General features: G+C 40.7%; 2 protein-coding genes across 2 annotated transcripts in view; both read left to right on the top strand.

Annotated features, from left to right (window-relative positions):
* DMGDH (dimethylglycine dehydrogenase) overlaps window positions 1-6,017 on the top strand; it is a gene marked incomplete at its 5' end in the record, with an annotated part of 49,496 nt that extends 43,479 nt beyond the window's left edge. Inside the window, one exon of the mRNA XM_080370857.1 lies at window positions 602-6,017. Within this exon, the coding sequence (XP_080226983.1) occupies window positions 602-817 (216 nt within the window). The 3' untranslated portion in view covers window positions 818-6,017. The remainder of the gene's footprint in view (window positions 1-601) is intronic.
* Window positions 6,018-6,128: 111 nt separating this feature from the next.
* ARSB (arylsulfatase B) overlaps window positions 6,129-19,861 on the top strand; it is a 67,447-nt gene continuing 53,714 nt past the window's right edge. The window contains exons 1-4 of the mRNA XM_080370867.1: window positions 6,129-6,429; window positions 9,484-9,670; window positions 12,055-12,245; window positions 12,811-13,018. Of these exons, the coding sequence (XP_080226993.1) occupies window positions 6,169-6,429; window positions 9,484-9,670; window positions 12,055-12,245; window positions 12,811-13,018 (847 nt within the window). The 5' untranslated portion in view covers window positions 6,129-6,168. The remainder of the gene's footprint in view (window positions 6,430-9,483; window positions 9,671-12,054; window positions 12,246-12,810; window positions 13,019-19,861) is intronic.

A 19,861-nucleotide genomic window follows, 5' to 3' on the forward strand; every position in this document is an offset into this window, starting at 1 on the left:
AAGTGCGAATGCATCAATTTTGTTTTAATAGCACAGAACAACTTGAAGCTATGATAAACTCTTCCTAATCTTAAAGCAGAGCAAAGACTAACTAAATATCTACAGAGAAGATGTGAAATACCATCAAGTATCAGAAACTAGACTTGGGGCAGACTAAAGTATTGTCGTTCATTCTCTTCTTTTGCAAGTTCACCATTTTCCTAACAGCACTTTTGGTATTCACTTAAAATAAACAGAACAGCAAAGTTTGGGCCTCCACACTTCAGCATAGATTATGTGTTGAAACATTCACTAGCCGATAAATTATTGTATATAACAAACATATGCACGTGTATAGTGTATGTTCCAATGAAAACTTAATTGAACACAATAGGAATAGACTTTTTTCAAGGAGCAAAAACTTCCCAGTTTAAGGTGATGTCACCCACGGCAGAGAATATTATGAACTGCATGACATACTTGAAAGTTGCTTGTCCCAAGTGTATAAACGAAAACTAGTATGTGAGATGTGTAGTTGTTTGGGGTTTTGGCTGTTGCTATTTTTTAAGAAAACCTCACTGCATCTTGAAAATAAAGATAAATGTTTGTGGTTTTTTTTCAGGTTATTGGCAACACCACATCTGGAAGTTTCAGTTATAGTGCTCAGCAGAGTCTGGCTTTTGCATATGTTCCCACAGAACTCAGCAAAGTTGGACAGAAATTGGAAGTTGAACTTTTAGGAAAAAATTATCCAGCAACTATTGTACAAGAGCCACTGGTGCTGACTGAACCAACGAGAATGCGCCTTCAGAGAAAGGATGAAAGTCCCAAAATATAAACACAGCTGCAGACACACCAAATTGTGCAGCAGGAAATAGTTCCATTAATATGCATGAAATTAAGAGAATCAAACTACTCAGATTTGCTGATTACTAAACACAAGATCCTCATTGCCGTACATCAGTGAGAAATCCAATGGTGTTACCCTCTTGCTTCCTTGTATGGGCTGTTCATATTAGAGATCTGAGCAGAGTTCATGAACCACTATGCATTCCCCTTCTCAGCAGTGCTTGTAAGCAGAAGGTGGCAGGGAATGAGTAGATCCTTGATTCAGCTTGCTCCCACATTGGCTGGCAGATCTGAATTAATGCAAAGGAAAAAGTTGCTCTTGACAATAAAACAGCAACTTCTTCCTCCTCCTTGACACTCACAGTTCCTCCTTCACCTGCCCTCAGGGTAAAGTAGTTTATCCTGGCTCCTTACAACATGACATTGCAAACTTATCATTAAAATAAAATCACTAGTTCTGCAGAGAAATGCTTCCTTAGGAACCGAAAAACATCCCAGCAACCATCAAAAGTAATAAAGGCAACATTAAAGGCAAACTGAACTGTTAACATTTTTTTCCCCATGTGTCAACCTGGCAGAAATTTTCAGAGAAGATCAAAATCTAGTTCTTTTTAGTGAAACAGTTATAGGAAGCCTATTCTTCATTATGTTACATGAATCATTTGGTAGATTACATGTAATATTCTACAACACACAGGATGTTATTGTGCAATTTCTGAACAGCACTTAAAGTACTGTGTCATGGATTTACTGTTCTAAATCTGAAATGCTAGACTGGCACCACAGAAATTCAGTTCTTCCTTTTCCTGTTAATTATAGATGGAACAGCAGTAAAAGCCCTATGTTGTCACACAGAAATACTAACAATGAAAAAATATTTAAATCCACAGCAGAGGAGCTTTTTTCAGTGTTAAATATTCAATAACCCAAATAATCAGGATTGGGGTAATGTTTATGATGGAACACACTAAATTATTAAAACACTCTTCTGAATGCCATTAATATGCTCAACAATTCTTTTGAATAGCAACATTACAATTTCCAACTTACAAAGAGAAACCCTCCCCTTTAGGCTATAGATAAATGTTTTGGAAGGACTTACGAATTATATCCAAAATGTACTTTCTCCAAAAGAGTTGGCACCTCTAAATCATCAGCAAAGAAGGAAATGTGTAAATAGAATGTACCAGGAGACACACAATTCTGATAACGAACACTTACTTTTGCTAAAGTAAGTTGACATTACATTGTGCTGTTCTGAATATCTTTTACAAAGCAGGTCAAAATAAAATACACAAACTTTGGCAGGCTTGCATGTAGCACTATCTTGAATGAAAAATCCATTCAGAAATTATTCTCTGTAATCCTTTCACTAGTGATTTAGTTCTACTTTGCTGAATCGATCAGAGATGTTACTTTTTCTAAAGATGACATTATCTGTAATGAGACACGTATCCATCATGTTTCCTTGAGCATTTAAGAAATCTAAAATACAATGTAATGCTATATGGTTTTATGTACACTACAGAGGAGGAGAGCAAATCCTAGGAACATAGTTTTGGATTTTGCTGTTTCTCGAGAACATGCAAATTCACTAGAAGTCACCTCCTGGAATATACAGTAGGTTATCCTGAGACAAGCTCTCACATATGCTTTCCTAATAAGCTTTGCTATGCCAAAACTCTGTTTCAACTATTCCTTCCACATCCCAATCTGAAAGTTAGTATCATGTTTGTAACTCCTTTTTCAGCTTGGAAGAAAGAAGTGCTATTCATTAACATATCAACCAGATGAGTCTAACTAAGCAGAAGGGGCAGACTTCCTGCAGCCTGAGCAAGTTTAATGAATCACAGATGTAATTCCTACAGTCATGTGAACTCAGAAACTGTACCCTCCCTCCATGGGCTTGTACCACATTTCCAGCTGTAACTTCCCAACCCCTAATTTCTCCTTGTAGCTGATGCAGACAGCTACCTGTCTTGGTTTACAGTGTAGTATTATACAGGCCCAGGCACCAATGCCCTTGTGGGCTTCTCATTGACAGCTGCTGTCACCCAAGTCTCACCAGGATAGAGCCTTGCCCAGTTAATTTTCATTTAGTTTCATGATTTAGGGAAGCAGTCAAAAGTGTCTCATGCTGTTTCTGGGACAAGGCAACGCAAAGTAAAGTTTTTTTCCTGCAGCCAACTTGTAAGACCAAAACAACTCCTTGTTCATCACTGACCGTATAAGACAATGGAGTATCTGTGAGCTTGTTGCATACTGTTGCCTCTTAAGGATGACTGTACTTTCCATTTAACAATGCATTCAGAAGCGGAGATACCTGAAATAGTTTTAAGCAAGCATGGCTGAGTGTTAGAAGCACTGTAGCTATGACAGCCATACGTCTGACAGAGCTTCCTAGTTGACCTGGCTTACTTTTCACTGCTCTGATATCCAAGTCAGCTTTCTGAGTATTTATTAGGATAGCTCAACATTGCAGCACATTGCACAGCATGCATAAACTAAACTGTAAGGGCATGAAGATTTACAAATCATACCCACAGAGAGGGAAGTTCACACACATAAGTCAATCTTTCAAGATTACCAAAAAAATGATAAACCTGAAGAAATGAGGAGGAAGGAGTGTTCAGCAGCTTTCATAGTTTCCTGTCATTGCTTTTCATTACAGGTTGTGATATGGTGTTGCATAAACTTGTGGTATCAAGATACAGCAAGAGGAAATGAATAGGAGCAAGAACATTTTAGTACATCCATGTTTTTAAGAGGGCTTCTAACTAATCAAACAGAAATTCCAGGGTAGAAACACTGGCAGGGACATCTTCTGACTCTTCTGCAACCCCATTAGCTAGAAGAGGAGACACCTCTGGAATGAGGTGAAAAAAGACAGCTGGTCATCCGGGAAATTTTCTGAAATACTCAAATTTCTCTATGTGGAGAGATCAGGACATGTCAAAAAGCGGTTTTCTCAGACACATTTTTTTGTCATTTTCCTTGTCTCTTCTTCCATCTCCAGAGCTTTGGTACACCAGAGTAGATACTACTATTACCACTTGAATTTTTGTTCCAAATTTCCATATGCTATGGCTAGAAGTCCCATGTTCATGCCTTGTGTGGAATGATAAATCAACACAGAGATCATAATCTTGTGGGTCACTGTAATGACTTCATTAATCATTGACCTCAAAACAGCATGCAAATTATTCAACCCCAAATTTATTATTTTGATTTAAGACAATACTCTCTGATATAAATAGTAGTTTCTAATTGGGATTCCAAATCCCTCAACTAGTAATAAAAAGATCCCCAAACCACTGAGAAAACATGACAGGCAGCAACATCCAGACTGTGACTGTGCAGTATCTATCTGCTGTGCACGTTTCAGATGGTTCAATTTACCAGGTTATCCAATTCTGGTAGAGCAGGATAACCAGCAAGTAACTCTTGACACTCCTCTACAAGGGAATATGAGTTCAGCTGCACTTGAACACCGTAACTTTGGAGACATGTCAGGTGAATAGCTACTATGAATTTTATTGCAGAAGTTGTATCCAACATTTCTGATTTCACCAGCACTGTGTAGATTTTCAAAGGAATTATTTTGAATTAACAAGAATGGTTTTCATGGGAATGTGCTAACATTTGAATGAAACTTTATCTGTAATAAGAGCAGGGAAGAAGTTAGTAAAACAAACAATTCAGTGAGACAACTGTGACTGGTGATGGGAACTGAACTAAAATCAAGACAAACCAGAATTTTGCAGCCTTTTGAACAGTATGAATCACATCTCAAGAAAGAAAATATAACTCACAGTCATATACCAGTTTGTCAGCAATCCTGGAGTTTACTTCGGGGAAAAACAACGTTAGGACAGTATTGTTGCTTTTTGTTCCAATACCAGCTGTGGACTGTAGTACACCCTTACTGTAGAAAAATGTAGCAGAATTCATCATTGTTGTTGTTTTCAAACCAACAGGGAATCCATTAGGATTATATAAAATACAGGAAATATAAAAAAGTATCTGGTAAACTTAGGCTTATCCACTAGACTTCATTCATCGGAGCAGGAACTTTCTTTCTACAGACACTTGTCAATCAAAAAGAAAACAGACAGGAGTCTAGCATACTCATAGCTTTCTTACCAAGAAATAAAGTTTTTTAATGTGGATTGTTCTTTCACCTCTTGCCAAATGGCTATATAAATTTGGGAATGCATGTATGCACCATTCCAGCCAAATGCGAAAGACATGGTTATTTGATCTGTAACTGGACACTGAAATGTGTATGTTCCAGGGGTGAACAAAACCATCAGACAGCTATTTCTGTCCTTTCACATTCTTAGATCTTATATCAGGTTTATTTAAGTTAGTGGTCATTTACAATACTGCTTTAGAAAGTTACAGTTTGCAGAAACCGCCCTGTTGACATAGCTGTTATTTCTGTTTCTGGGTTGCTTCACTTCCTACACAGTAGCAGTTGCAAGCACCATCTTACAGCCAGGTCTAGATCAGAGCTTCTCATGTGGGCAAAACCGAGAGAAAAAAAAAAAACCACCAGGGTCACTTAGGATTTTGCAGAACGGTCAGATGGGGGAGGTGACGAGAGCAGCAGCTGATGATGGCAGGAGATAGGCATGCAATTTCTCCTACAGGAATAATTCCCACCTTGCACAGCTGAGCTGCATCTTCAGTGACAGTGGGAACGTGTATTTCCCAGGCCGTGGCAGGAGTGGGCAAGCAGCAAGGCCATGCCTGTGTGGTAGCTGACCCGCTCAGCTTATGCACAGAAAAAACTCTGCTGGCAGTATTAAGCCTGGATGTGCTGCGCTGGCCTCGTACGAAGGCAGCAGTGACAGCTGGGTTACTTGCAGGGGAATGCACTGTATCCGACGCCTGCTGCACTGACTGTTTGGAAACGCAGCCGAGTCGCAACACAAACTTGCAGACGGTCCCCTGAATCCCCTGTAACAGCTCCCTGGCTTCAGACGGTGTTTGATGAGGGGACTGAAGATAGGCAGAATCAGAAGGGACCTCCCGCATCGCTCGGTTGGATTCTCCGCCAACACCGGCAACAACTTTATAGTCTGTCGTCGAAGCTAACCGGCCGACAGCTGCGCCCCTCTCCCCGCAGCGGGTGCCCCGGGACCCCGCCGGGAGCGGTGCGGGCGCGGCGGCCCCGGCTCCGGCTCCAGCCCCGGCCCCGCCAGGCCCGACCCCGGCCCGGGCGCGCCCAGGCCGCCGCCGCCGGCCCCGCAGCCCGCCCCGCTCGGCGGGAGGAGCCGGGCGCGTCCGCGGCCCGTCCCCGGGGCGGTCCCCGCGGCCCAGTTCCTGGTGGCGGGCATGGCGCGGCGGGCGGGCGCGCTGCCGCCGCTCTGCCTGCTCCTCTGCCTGCTGCGGCCGGCGGCGGCGCGGCCGCCCGCCCCGCACCTGGTGCTGGTGCTGGCCGACGACCTGGGCTGGGGCGACGTGGGCTGGCACGGCTCGGCCGTCCGCACGCCGCGGCTGGACGCGCTGGGCGCGGGCGGCGTGCGGCTGGAGCGGTACTACACGCAGCCGCTCTGCACGCCCTCCCGCAGCCAGCTCCTCAGCGGCCGCTACCAGGTAGGGCGCGGGCCGGGGCGCGCCCGGCGAAACGCGGGCACGCAGGTTTGCCCCAGCGCGGCGATGCCCGCAGAACGCCCCCCGCCGGGGGCCCCTCCGTCCGTCCCCGCCCCCGGGGGTCGACCCCCCCCCCCCCGGGGGTCCCTCCGCCCCCCACTGCCGGAGTCGCGCTGTCCCCCCTCGCCGGGGGGCCCCTCCGTCCGTCCCCCTCCCGCCGGGGTCTCGCTGTCCCCCCTCGCCCGGGGGTCCCCCCGTCCCCCCCCCCGCGGGCCCGTCCGTCGTCCGTCCGTCCGTCCGTCCGTCCCGGCGGTCCCCCTATCTCCCCCCCCGGCGGTCCCTCCGTCCTCCCCGCCTGGGGGTCCCTCCATCCCTCCCCGGCGCCGGCGCCGCCCTGCCGGCCTCTCCGGGTTCGTCAGCAGGTGGCGGCGGGCGCTTCTCGCCTGCTCGGCCCGCAGCGCCGTGTGGGGCTAGCGCTTGTACCTCCGTGAAGATGCGCTGGGGAGAAGGCTGCTGTGTGTGACCCAGTGGCGCCTGTACCCAAACTCACTTCACTTTCGGCTTGCTAGCTCGGGAGTGAACTAAACGTGGGTTTAGTGCAGTTTCCTACGCTCCAAAAAAGCTGAGGTGCTCTCTGTGCTTCAGTGGAATTAACAGGCCCGGCAGCGTGTTGTGAGAAATTCCTGTCCTAGTCATCTCCTGTTATGTACTTCTGAACCGGGCAGGCGTGCAGTCAAGGTGCAGCCAGAAGCAGATCAGCACCACCTGTCCAGTTTATGCAGTCTCTTTTCCAGTGCAGCACTCAAACACATCCTAACCCGTACATTCTCCTTCATATGATACCATAGGTGTAGATGTATGTGCGTTGTGGTGGAGTGCACGCTGACTGATCCTTAGTTTGGGTGTCTAGCTGCTTTGTAGTTATAGTCATTATTTTTCCCATTATTTTTTTTCCAATTGCAGTTGCACAGGTATAAGAATTGGACTTTATCATACCACTGTACCCACCTCCATTACTGCAATTCTGGCAAAAATGGGGAAGGAAAGAAGAAAACAGAAGGAACGGAAAGAAGAAACTCACAAAGGGTTACACATACTGCAGAAACTTCCACTCTCCCTCATAAAAATTCCTGCACATTCATGTTAACCATAGTGATTTGTCAAAGAAACTGTTCAGAATGAAAATAAATGTCATCCTGTATTAGTGCATATTGCCTGTTGTTGTTACAGGAAGGTTGTTCAAGGTGATACTTACCCTTTCCAAACAACATTTGATCTCTTCCTAGAGACTCCAAGAATCAATAATAATGAATAGGAAGATGCAATCGACTTTTTCTTTACCAACTCTTTAAACTGTTTTATTAAATAACCTAGAACATTTAATCATTGTGACTATTTCTAGAATACAGTTCATACTCTGAATACGCTTACCTAGAAATGGCTCAGGGTTAACTGGATGTTGCTGCATCTGAACTTAAAGGTGGAAGTCAGAAATGTTCAGTCCAGGTTGAAATTCATCATATGCATCTGACTTGATAATTTAATCATCTTTGTGTTGACCTTGTTACAAATGAGTAAAATAATACTAGAAAATTGTAGTAATTTCTTTTATAAAATTAAGAAGACATTCTGTGCAAGAAATAATTATGTAGCAAATATGTGGGATTTTGTTATGTTTTACCTATCAATATGATTAAGTAATGCTCACAGGTTTGAGAAAGTGACCTAAATCTGGTCTTATCTGGAGGTGGAATTTTAATAGTCACCTTGCAGTCCATAAAAAAAGAAGGGCAAAGGTATCGGTTTATGAAAGTGTTGGGGCGGTGTGTGTATTATGATTATTTTATTATTTTCCTCCCCTTTTTCTTTCTTTCTGGAGACAGTGGAACAAATTACAATAATTTTTGTAATACTGCATTTACAAAAAAAACCAAAAACAAACCAAACAACAAGCCAGCAACTTTTTTTCCAGTTCCTGTTTCAAAGAAAATTAGTAACTAGTAGGCCCTTTGTAAGAGTCTGCTTACCCACTTGCCTAGAGATCGAGGCTTATTTGTTTTAAATGTCAATTCAAAGTGTTTCTAAAGTAATGTTTTAAAAAATTAACACAGCTTGCTATGCTGGAGTGCTTGGAGTAGTTATAAAATGTGATGCCTTATGCTCTAGGGAGTCCTGGAGGTTTTGGTGCTTTGACAGGAACAGATTACTAGAAGTAGTAAATAAACAGGATATTTATGCTTGTATGTGTATGTGTGCTGGTCTAGGTTTAGGGTAGTGTTTTTTTCTGGAGGAGATAACGGGAGTTGACATTAGTCATCTTATAGTACACAGTAACTGAAGAGGTTCCTTGCATCAAGCAAAATGTACAACTTGGAGTACTGTTGTCAGCCATGCTTTTGTAAAGAGATAGAAAATTCACCACTTGTTACAACTGAGAGCTTATATGGAACCCTTACAGGTCAGATCTAGGCAGTGTCTCAAACTTGTGTCATCCCCAGTATCCAAATGCTTTTTATAGTGCTTGCATTCATTTTAAATATGTAAATGTATACATGTGTATATGTGATATTAATTTATAAGAGTAATGCAAAAATAGCTTTCTTACCTTTTATCATCCTTACTTCTGGTGACTGTTCTCTGATCCAGACAAAAGCTTGGTGGCTTCACCTGCCATGTGCTTTTTGCTCATCTCCACCCCATTTAAAATCTATCACCACAATAGCAATTGTTACCTGTTAGATTTTAGATTAAAGCGCAACAAGCTTTGTTTCTTTTTTCTTTTTTTTCTTTTTTTTTTTTTTTCAATTGCACTTGATTTGTAGCTGGGAAGATCTTATTAAGCCCTGTGGAGCTACTTCCTTGTCCTCTGTGCTACCCCTGCTCTCCACCTGTGGCTTCCTCATCTTCCTCAACGCTACAGTGGTAAAAACAGGAGCCCTTAATACTGATGGTAGCCTCTGGTGTAGCTGTGGGGTTTTTTGCACCTGCTTATAAAATAGCCTGTGGGATCCCATTGCTGGGTTTTAACTAATCTCTCATCCTTCTTTTCTCTGCTAGATCCACACAGGTTTACAACACCAGATAATTTGGCCGTGCCAGCCGAGCTGTGTGCCACTGGATGAGAAACTCCTCCCAGAGCTACTTCAAGAGGCGGGATATGTTACTCATATGGTGGGGAAATGGCATTTAGGGATGTATAAAAAAGAATGCCTTCCAACCCGCAGAGGATTTGACACTTACTTTGGTAATGGTTAGATTTAACATGGGCAATAAATGCAGTGTTAAAAATGATGAGAAACTGCCCCGTTCTTCTAAGAACCGCAGATTTACTATTGGCATATGAGTAAATCAATACCTGGGCATACATGTTTACAAAGTATAACTGCTTGAAATTAGATAGTGCCTTACATGCATGCCCAAGCCGTACAATTATTGAAGAAAATATAATTATTGAGTGGCTCCAAAGAAAATACTTCTCTTTGTGATCTGCATTTAATTTGGTTTCAGATGGCTAGAAGATTTAAGGTGTAGGGATTGGTTTGTTTTTATAAGTGTCTTTAATCTGAATGTTTTGTTAAATCAGACAGTAGACATGGCTTACTCTGCAAATAATGTTACACTTCTAAAAGCTGGTATGTTTAAGAGAGAAACACCCATCACACTATGTTAGTGCTTTGTGAATAGAGTAGCATTGGTTTTCTGAAACCTGTGGCAAAGAAGGTGGTGCGAGAGCCTCTGTAAAACAGTATCCAAAAGGTCTGTTGCAGGAACTTGCAAGTTAAAGTGAAACCCTCAGGCTAAAAAAAAAAAAATGTGCCAGAATTAGATTGTCCAAATGTGTGTTACTTACAAAGCAACTTGTAGCTATGTGTTGTTTATTCTTCCTCTCACAAAGGCTTCTGTCCCAGTATTGATTGGGTGTTCATTAGTTTTGCAGAAGCACCACAGATTGCTGCCTGCAATAGATCTCGATCTGCGTGGCACTGAATGCAGGGTGGTCTGTCTCCACTTGGTTGTTTTTAAAATACTTTTCATTGAATAGAGAATTTCAAAACAGCTCATTGTCTTCAAAATAACTTTGCAAGCTGTTGATAGTACTGCTGCTTACCTCTGCAGCTGAGAAAGTAAGGTACTGAGTAACTTAAGCAGAAGGCTGCGTTGCTCTTGTCTGACTTTAGGTACTTGAATGAAGAGCTTGGCTGTGTTGACAATGTTGATCCACACTTCAGGTGGGAAGAACTGTTCCATTAGGTTGTTTATCTCTTCTGACTCATCAGGGAGCTTGGGGCTGTAGTTTCACAACTGAACTGAGTTAATATATATGGATCATAATATAACAGTTCACTACTTAAAGGTATATGGCTCCTTCCGTCCCTTTGCAGGAGCTTGCTATCTTTTTTGATGGTATAGGTGTTGATAGCCTGGTGCTCCTCATGAGATCTCACCCTGCAGCCAAGCAGGCTGGCTCTGGGTATCCGGTGTGACATTATTTTTCAGAGAATGCAGCAGTTTAATATCCTATAATGTTCATGTAATTCCAGTAGGCATTGATTGCAATTAGGCACATTTGATTCTTTTGACACACCTGACACAGTGTCTCCCCCAGTGGGCACTCAAAATGGAAAAATCTGCAGCTCAGAGTACACTGATCCAGGCAGTCTGCCCTCAAAATCAGTCTTTATGCTTTGAAAGAAAAGACTTTTTCCCCTCCTAAAAATCTATTAGAAGTTTACGTTGTATTTAAAACAGAACTTCATTTGTTCTGTACATACTTTTTTGCACAACTAACTAGTTGAAGCTGCTGAATAAGTACTGAAGTGAAGTTCCTACATTTTGGATTTTTGTCACCAGTTTTAGTTTGCTTTTGCAGAACTTCAGAATATATTTTTGCAGATTTATCTGCTTTTTCAGGGTATTAGGGGATAAATCTGAAACCTAATTTCAAAAGTAGTAATCAATGACATTCAAATAATTTGAGGATTTTTGTTTCTGATTAATAAAAAAGCAAAGGCACTCCATGCTTCACAGTATAGCCCTTGATAGGACCAAATGTATACCTGTAGAATTTTTCATAGTTGGTTTCTTCTGGGCATCTTTAACTAGTAGTGCCTTTTTTCACCAGTTGGTGTCAGCACTGGATCAGAAATTACAGCTGACAAAAAATGCTTCGTACTTGGATGTTTTTTAATAAATAAATTTTTAAAATCCCAAACTTTCTAATAGAGACGTTTTGTGTGAGAACACAAATACACAAAATTACCCAGCTAAAAATCAGAGCAGTACACAGATACGTCACTGCCTTTACTAACTGTGCATTAGTTTAATGGTAATGTCTTTGCTATTGAGTTATAAATATGAAGTTATTGAAATGCTGTCAAAATGTTTCGTGTGTTTTGAAATTACTACTTGCATTAGTAATTAGAACTCTATAAGTGTTAAATGTTGAGCTACTTAGACCTGTCAGGGCATGTCACCGCAGACGGTCAAGTGTTGAGTGAGTGAATCAGCTCAAAACCACTGACATTTTGACATCTATTTCTGATTAAACCCCCCCCCTCCCCACCCCCGATGTATCTGTTTATGTGGCATGATGTTGGCCCACTTACCTGACATCTTTTTGTGTTCTAGGCTATCTTCTGGGGAGTGAGGATTATTATTCTCACGACCGTTGTGTTGTCATCAAAGCAAAGAACGTAACGCGCTGTGCTCTGGACTTCCGAGATGGAGAAGAAGTTGCAACTGGGTTTAAAAACATGTACTCCACTAATTTATTCACAGAAAGAGCTATAGATCTTATAGCCAATCACAAAACCGAGAAGGTACAGTCAGCAGCTGTTACTTTAGTAACTTCAACGCTAAAGAATGCTTAAAGAAATGTTAGCGATATATTGATGGTGGTTTCTGTGCTTGGGTCGTTATCTGGGGCAATTCAGCAGGGTTGTGTAGAGTTAAATGTGAGAAGTAGCACTGGTAAAACTTGCCTTGTCTGCTGTCATTATCAACTTTGGCTGCACAGCCCTGGCCCGCTACGCTTCTTCATTTCTTTTTTAGTAATATGAGTAATGAATTTATAGAAATAAGTTAGCGTGTAGTTTGCCCTTCTAAAACGAGAATGGAAAGCTTAGTAGGAGAAGTTTCATTGAAAGAAACTGTTAACAACCATGTTATGAAGAAAAGATACACCTGATATCTTTGACAAAGGAATTTTGCAAAGCTGTGGAAAGTTTTATTCATTTATGTTCAGGGACTAGAAGAGAGAAATGTAGAAGAAATCAAAACACAGTGCCTGCAGCTGTTGATGGATCAGGGCTACTTTTGCTGCAGTAACTTTTCCATTTAGTACTTCATATTGAACTCATTTCCCTTCTATCCCTTCCTCCCCAGCCCCTCTTTCTTTACCTTGCTTTTCAGTCTGTCCATGAACCTCTTGAGGTCCCTGAAGAATACATGAAACCGTATGCTTCCATTAAAGATGTAAAGAGGCGCCATTATGCAGGCATGGTGACTCTTATGGATGAAGCTGTAGGAAATCTTACTGATGCTCTGAAAAGATACGGTCTTTGGGACAACACAGTTCTTGTTTTCTCTACTGGTAAGTTCATTTAAGTATTCCTCCAGTAATAACTTTGATACAGTGTTTAACAAGCTGACTGCAGAGACATCTGGGCTCTCTGTCCATCCCCCATGTATTTCCTAACTGGAAGAGCAATGAAAATGAAACAGGACTTTAAACCAGAAGGAACAAGTTCTCTCTCCCCTCTTATGGCTTTCTCAAGAATGATGGAAAGAACTCTGAAGAAGTGTCTGTGCAAATGGGGGATACTCCTATTGGAGTAAAATTGGTATTGTGCAAATTGAGAATTGAATCCTTACTGAGAGCGATCTACTAAATTCTTTTGTCCTGAGCTACACGTAGCTGTCTGATCAGTCTATAAATTGCCATGTGTTGCATGAAGCACGAACAAACAGACAGAAAGCAGTCTGAAGCCAAAACTCTTTCTTTCTCTTACTGTCATGTAACATGTAATTTTTTTCTTGCTTGAAATGCTTCAGGGGCACCTTACTCCCATGAAGCAAAGGTCTATATATATATATAAATAAATAAATAAATAAATAAATAAATAAGCTTAATATGTGATGATACAGTGTAGGCTGCCAAGTTACAGGCCAAGTTTTCGTATGTACTGGCACATGATTTCTAGATTATTAGGGTAACGCAAATAATACATTACAAAGCAGTTTGTTTCCAAATTAGGAATGAAACAGAACCTTTTTGAAATACAGCTGCTTGGCCAGGATTCAGGAACATAGTTGTTTGGTTGGGAATGGGAAGTGGCCTTTCAGTGCTTACAGTTGCTCTTTTGCCCAGGCTTTACACGTTAGGGATGTCAAAATGGAAAATTAATTTTCTGTGAACACTTTTAAAAAAAATTAACAACAACAAAACCCCAAACTCCAAGGTTTGATGGAAGTGCAGTGATGTGTTTTGAGTTTAGCAGCTGCTTCTTATAGCACTTGGAATTTTGGAATTTCATTTTGAGTCCGAACCTGTTTGCCTTACGGTGTTACATTTGTATCCACATTTTGGCTCTAACAGGATTTGATAACTCTTCTATGCCTGTTTCTGTTTGCAATGTTTTCCTATTTAGAACTGAAAGTAAGCAAAGCCATATGGAAAATGATACCAATATTTATTCCATATGGAAAGAATCCAGTCTTTGCTGATGGGATCCTGGTAAAGTTATTTCAGTAATGTTTGTTCAGTACATTGTGGAATAAAACTAAAGACATCTGAACTGGAATTACAGGGTATGACTGAATTAAATAGGCAATTTTATTCTTTTGTTTATAAAACATATTTTCTCCAAACAATGACAGTATACTCTGCTTTTAACAGTAGTCACCTTGCAGTCAATTACGGGTATATTTCAACAAGAGTCAAATGATCAGGGGAATCCGGTGTCTGTCCTATCTAATGGGACTTATCTTGAGTTAACTGACATTTTAAACTGCCAGAAGTGCAATTTAATGTGACTGAAATGCAGGGAAATTGGGGCCTAGGTCAAGCAGGCCAGGGGACAGTGATTTGGGGTTTTTCCATCCTCTCTCTTCACTTCAAACAAGTATTCTTTACCAGCATAAAACATTGCATGCATTAAAGACCAAACGTTGAAACCATTAAACATTTTAAAAAAAGGCAAAAAAAGAAGCAGCATGAAATCTGTTCAGCTTTTCTATATTATATTTATGGCTTTTGCAGGTGGTGTGTTTTAAAATGGGCATTAGAATGTGGTTGAAAAGAAACACGAGAAGGTCTGCAATTGAGCGTGTTGTGCAGAGAGTTGTGCTGTGTGAGATCTCTGCACAGCTTTCAAATCTTCTGTAATTGGGAGTCTGCGTGCACTGGTAGCTATAATATGGGTTTATACTTATGGTATGATATAAATATATCCTTCATAAGAAGTAGAGCCTTCAGCTTTTGAGGGCATGCCTGCTCAAGGAAGCTGTGCCCATCTCCCTGCCCCAAGTGCTCTCCTGGCACTGGGAGACCCTCCTCTTGGTCAGTACAGCAAGAGAGACACATTCTCCCCTACAATCAGGAATGCTCTCCAAGAAAGTTCTTCTCATGTTGTGGGGTTAGGAATCAATTTAAGGATGTAAGTGAAGACTGCAAGGGAGAATCCAGGGAAGAATAAAGAGTTTCCATAATTTTGACGAGCAGTATCTATGTGTCTCTTCAGCATAGTAGTTAAAGACATAGGATCATAAAAGCACTCTGTTTTGTTATAAACCTGTGTGGTTTGGTAACTGTAATGTTGGAAATCTGTAGAGGAAAAAGAAGTGAAGATCCTTGTTTTATGGTAGTTTTTACTAGATTCATGATTATTCCCTGTTCAGGTGTGGCCAAAATTTGCACTTGAATGTTTGCATCTCTCACTGCTTCAAAATCCACCCCCCGTCCCCCCTCCTCCCCCCACCCCCCTAATGTACAAGTGATCATTTGCTATTGTGTGCTATAGCAAGTAGCATTGCAACAAACATAGTCTTTGGTTGATTCCTTCACTGTGAAGTGTCAACCCCAAAATTAGAGATCTCCTTTTAGTGGATGCTCATTGAAGTGATCCAGGACATGATGTCATCTTTGCTGTCAAGGTAGATTTCTTTTTATTAAACTCTTTCATTTTTCTTCCTATTTGTATATGTTAGGGCTCAACCAGGATTGCCTTGCAAACATGCCAGTTGGCAAATGGAAACACTGCAGATTTTAAAAGGGCCTTGTAAAATCTGTAGAATTCTGGTTCTTCTTTAAAGTGGCCTGATGGAGACATTGGGCCAAAAATGTAGTAATTTGATCATTAGCAAGGTCTGACTCCATCAGTTTATTGTGTAAATCAACATCTCTGGTGTCTTTTTGAACAGATACAGAAGCTATTGCTACAGCTAAATAAGAAAAAGATAAGCTAGTTTGATGGTATGTGGTGTTATATTTGTGTATCAAGTAGTAGCTTCAACAGTTTTGACTGGTGTGGTAAGAAATAGAATTTACTTTTATAGAGCACCTTTTATACTGCAGATACAAGTGAGTCTACGCTAATGAGATCGAGGTGAAAATGAAGTCATTGCCTGTTCAAGCAAAACAGATAAACATGGATGCAGCACTGTCTTGGGTACCCATGGCCTTTGTGACCCACCTGAGATAGAAAAGAATGAGACGTAGCGGTTGTATTTCTTTTTAGGAAGTGTAAGACACTATAACTACCAACTTTGCTGAAGAGGGACTCGATTTAAAATAAAAAGCATTCAAGTAGTACAAATTTACCTCAGCACTATTAACACTGGCTTAGAGACCAAATTTTGCTTCAAATATAAACCTATGATTTGAGGTAAGAAGTGGGGATTTGCTGTAAATAGCATGTGTTTATAGTTTCTGCAACATATTGCAAGTAATTTTCATGGAAACTTACTAACATTAGAGCAGAGGAATCTGATCTCTAATTTCAGTTATGTATTAAAGCTACTATCCTTTTCTTTATTTAACTTTAAGCTTTTTAATATACTAAATAATTTTGGAGCTAAACTCCTTGCCACTTTTCTTCCAGTATGTCTGTTAATTCTTTCACGTGGATGAGCACTGTAGTGTCTGGTAGTTGCCATAAGAGGGCTTGAACAGTAAAATATGTGGAACTTTTCAAGCTTTGGTTTATATTGCTGAGAGGAAAACACATGAATCCATTCCATAATGGAGCATGTGACAGTGATGACTGTTTTCACTCCAAAAGAAGGTCTCTTTATCATTTTAGAATTATGATTAATAAGAGCACAGGTTGTTTTGGCCATACTGATGTTTATGCAGTTTCTTTCTCTGTCACACCCCTAGATTTTTTTCCCCCCAAAAAAGTCATGTTGGGATTTTTTTGTTTATTTCCAGCTCCTGCTTTGATGGAAGCCAGGGATCTGACTTCCCCTGGTTCCCTTCAAGCAGTTTTTTATCTTCTCCCTGATGTATTTGTTCCTGAATCACCTCCTGCTCTTTCTCTTTTGCTGGTAAGAGACTTGAGAGAGACTTTTAATTGCAGATTGTCCAAGCCAGCTGAAGGACAGATGGGTTAGAGCAGTTATTCTCTGGCTGTGGTGTCAGAGGTACTAATTTTGAAGGTTGTGTTGTCAGATATTTTTTTAGTAAACTTGCTCAGTTACAGATCTGAGGACCTGCTTTAATTGGTCTTGTCAGAAGGTGCTGAGAGGTTCAGAGTATTGCCATCAAGGAAGATAGATGCCTGGGCATCTGTTGTCTGAGCATCTGCTGCTCCCTAGGAGGAAATAAGCATGGCTGCCTTAGCTGCAAGCACCTTCAATCAAACTACTTATTTGAACCTTATATTCCCAAATATTACATTTCTATTTCTTCATTATTTAAGCTTCTTATTTTGCAGGCAACAGTTGTAGCTGATCATTGTACTTGCATTGGTCAGAGTTGTTGCATGTCAATGGTAAATAGTGAAAGGCGCATGTGGTTGATGTTTTGTACTCCAGTATTGCCTTTTATTCATTTTTTTAAGCTTTTTCCACGTTAAAGTGTGGGTGGTAGGAATGAATGTTTTAGAAATAAAAAAATATCTTCTCTGCTGTATGATGCAGATAATAGCAATTAGACATCTAGACCAATTTTGTAAGAATACATTATCAAGGGCAGAAATGTTATCTTATGATGGAAATTAATTTCAAAATGAAAACTGAGGTGTAGATAGTCAATGTATTTATTATCTGCACCACCACCAGTACCCCCTGCTCTGGTTTTAAAATCCTTTGAAAACCCAAAATGTTTTGTAGGAAATGTTTATTTATCTTTCCTTCCTTCCAGCATTAACTCCTCCCCACCCACCCTGCTTTTTCCATGCAAAACCCAATACTCCAATCCTGAGTTCCTGAACAGAACATTGCATCTTTTTTCCCTTTGTGTCTAAAAATTACAATACGTGGGGAATCCTGAATTTTTTTCTTGTTTTTAGCAAATGCCAGTGCTTAAAGTGAAGCTTGCTTGTAAACGAAACTCAGAAGCAAATTTTGCCCAGAGTCACAAGCTGGCCATTTTTGAGTAAAGCTTTGACTTAACCATGCTAGTAGTTATCCTAGCAAATTTTTTCTCAGACTGAGATGAATGCTGAGAACAGCTCATTTTACATGTTGACTATGTTTAATAATTTCCCACAGCTCTCCAAAGGTTGTCTTAAAGTGTGATTACTATTAAGCTATACTAGTTTGTTCTTCATAATAGAGTTTAAGAAGCCATTATTTTTTGTGTCAGAATCTTCTACACCCAAGTCAGTGGTCAGGTTCAGTGCTCTGTCACTGGGACAAGTCCAAAGTTTTCTCAACTATGTCTCATTTAACTTGCTTACTGCAGATCTGTGAACAGTTTGTCAGGTTATTCCCTTTGGTTTTAGGTTAAAATTTCTCTCTGGGTGTCTCTTGTGTTTACTGATGATGAATGCTAGTGTAGACCTGACACAGCAGGGTCTGTAACTCCTGAGACCTATTTAATTACTGAGACTGCTTACAATGAAAGCAGTCGCCTGAAACTGTCTGTGCTAGGATTGCGCCTATCATGAAAGCTGTACTGGGAGGGGAAAAAAAAAAAAAAGAAAAAAAAATTCAATAGGATGAAAAAGGACATTGTTCATGCAGCTTTTGTAGGGCTAAATTTATAACTATTGGAATCTTGTATACATCAAATGCATTTTTTTTCCATGAGATCAATTTTCCTTCTTTTTTTTTTTTTTTTTTTTTTTTTTTTCCCGCTTCAGTAAAGTCAGGAGAATAAAGAGGCTGTTCTGGCGAGTTACAAAAAACTGTAGAAGTTGATTTATGTGAGCACAACTCAGTAAAAGTTGCTCTGTAAATGCTCACTGAAGTTGCTCAGCAAATGGTGCTGTGATGCAGGAGAGATATTATGTTCCCTTGATGGAAAGTAAAAGCCCTATGGGTGTATTTAAAGCATAAGAAGAATTACATTAGATTTTGTAGTAAAGGGTTCAGTTTTCTGTTTCTGTTGTCCTTCTAATGGAAAAGCTTTCAGTCTTCTTCCATCACACACACACAAAAATCTGTATTAATATTATGAAAACATAATAAAGCATCAGCACTCTGAAGACACTTTTTTGAGTGGCTTTTCTGCTGCTTCTGTTGAACCTTCAAGGTTACTCTTTCCACTGACAGTATACAGCATCAGACTGAAGTATACAACAGATGTTTTTTCATCATCTGATCTTAACCACATGATTTTGGTTTGTTTCATTGGAGATATGTTTTGTGTTAGCCATCAGAGGGAGTGTGCTTGCATTTCTGTCACACTTGCAGCATGACTGAAAAATGCAACAACAAATGGATTTTTCAGATGCAGTGTGGGGAAGCAGGGAAGAACTTGAGTTCAGTTTAAGGGTGAAGTTATTCTCTAATTCATGCTGCGAGTCTCTTATCCTCAGTGTAGATGTCTGCTGTGTATTCTGTATTCTTTGGGGTTTTTTTTAATGAAACCTCAGTGGGAGTTCTGCACTTGGAACATGTACAGAATAAGCATTATTTATGCTGGGAAGATCAGAGGGGAGAAGTTTTCCCCAAATGTGATCTTTTACTGCTATTATCGACAGCACTCTCTGTTTACTGTGAGTCACAATCATGAGCTTAAATAAAGCAAGGGCTCTGAAGTCCTGTTCTGTGACCTAGACTTTCCGCAAGAATGTTGGAGGTCAAAAATGAGATGCATTTACAGAGCTGTGCATTGAAGCCGTCTGGTGCTTGTTTGTATTGTGTCTGGCATTAGCCAGTGCTGTTTAATTCCCTTTCATATATGTGAAATTCACACAGAAAATTAAGAAAGTTTTTTTTTTAAAAAAAAGCAACAGCTAACTGCATGCTTGCTTTGTTGATATTGGCA

This window comes from Falco punctatus, assembly GCF_963210335.1.
Source record: "Falco punctatus genome assembly, chromosome: Z".
NCBI lineage: Eukaryota > Metazoa > Chordata > Aves > Falconiformes > Falconidae > Falco > Falco punctatus.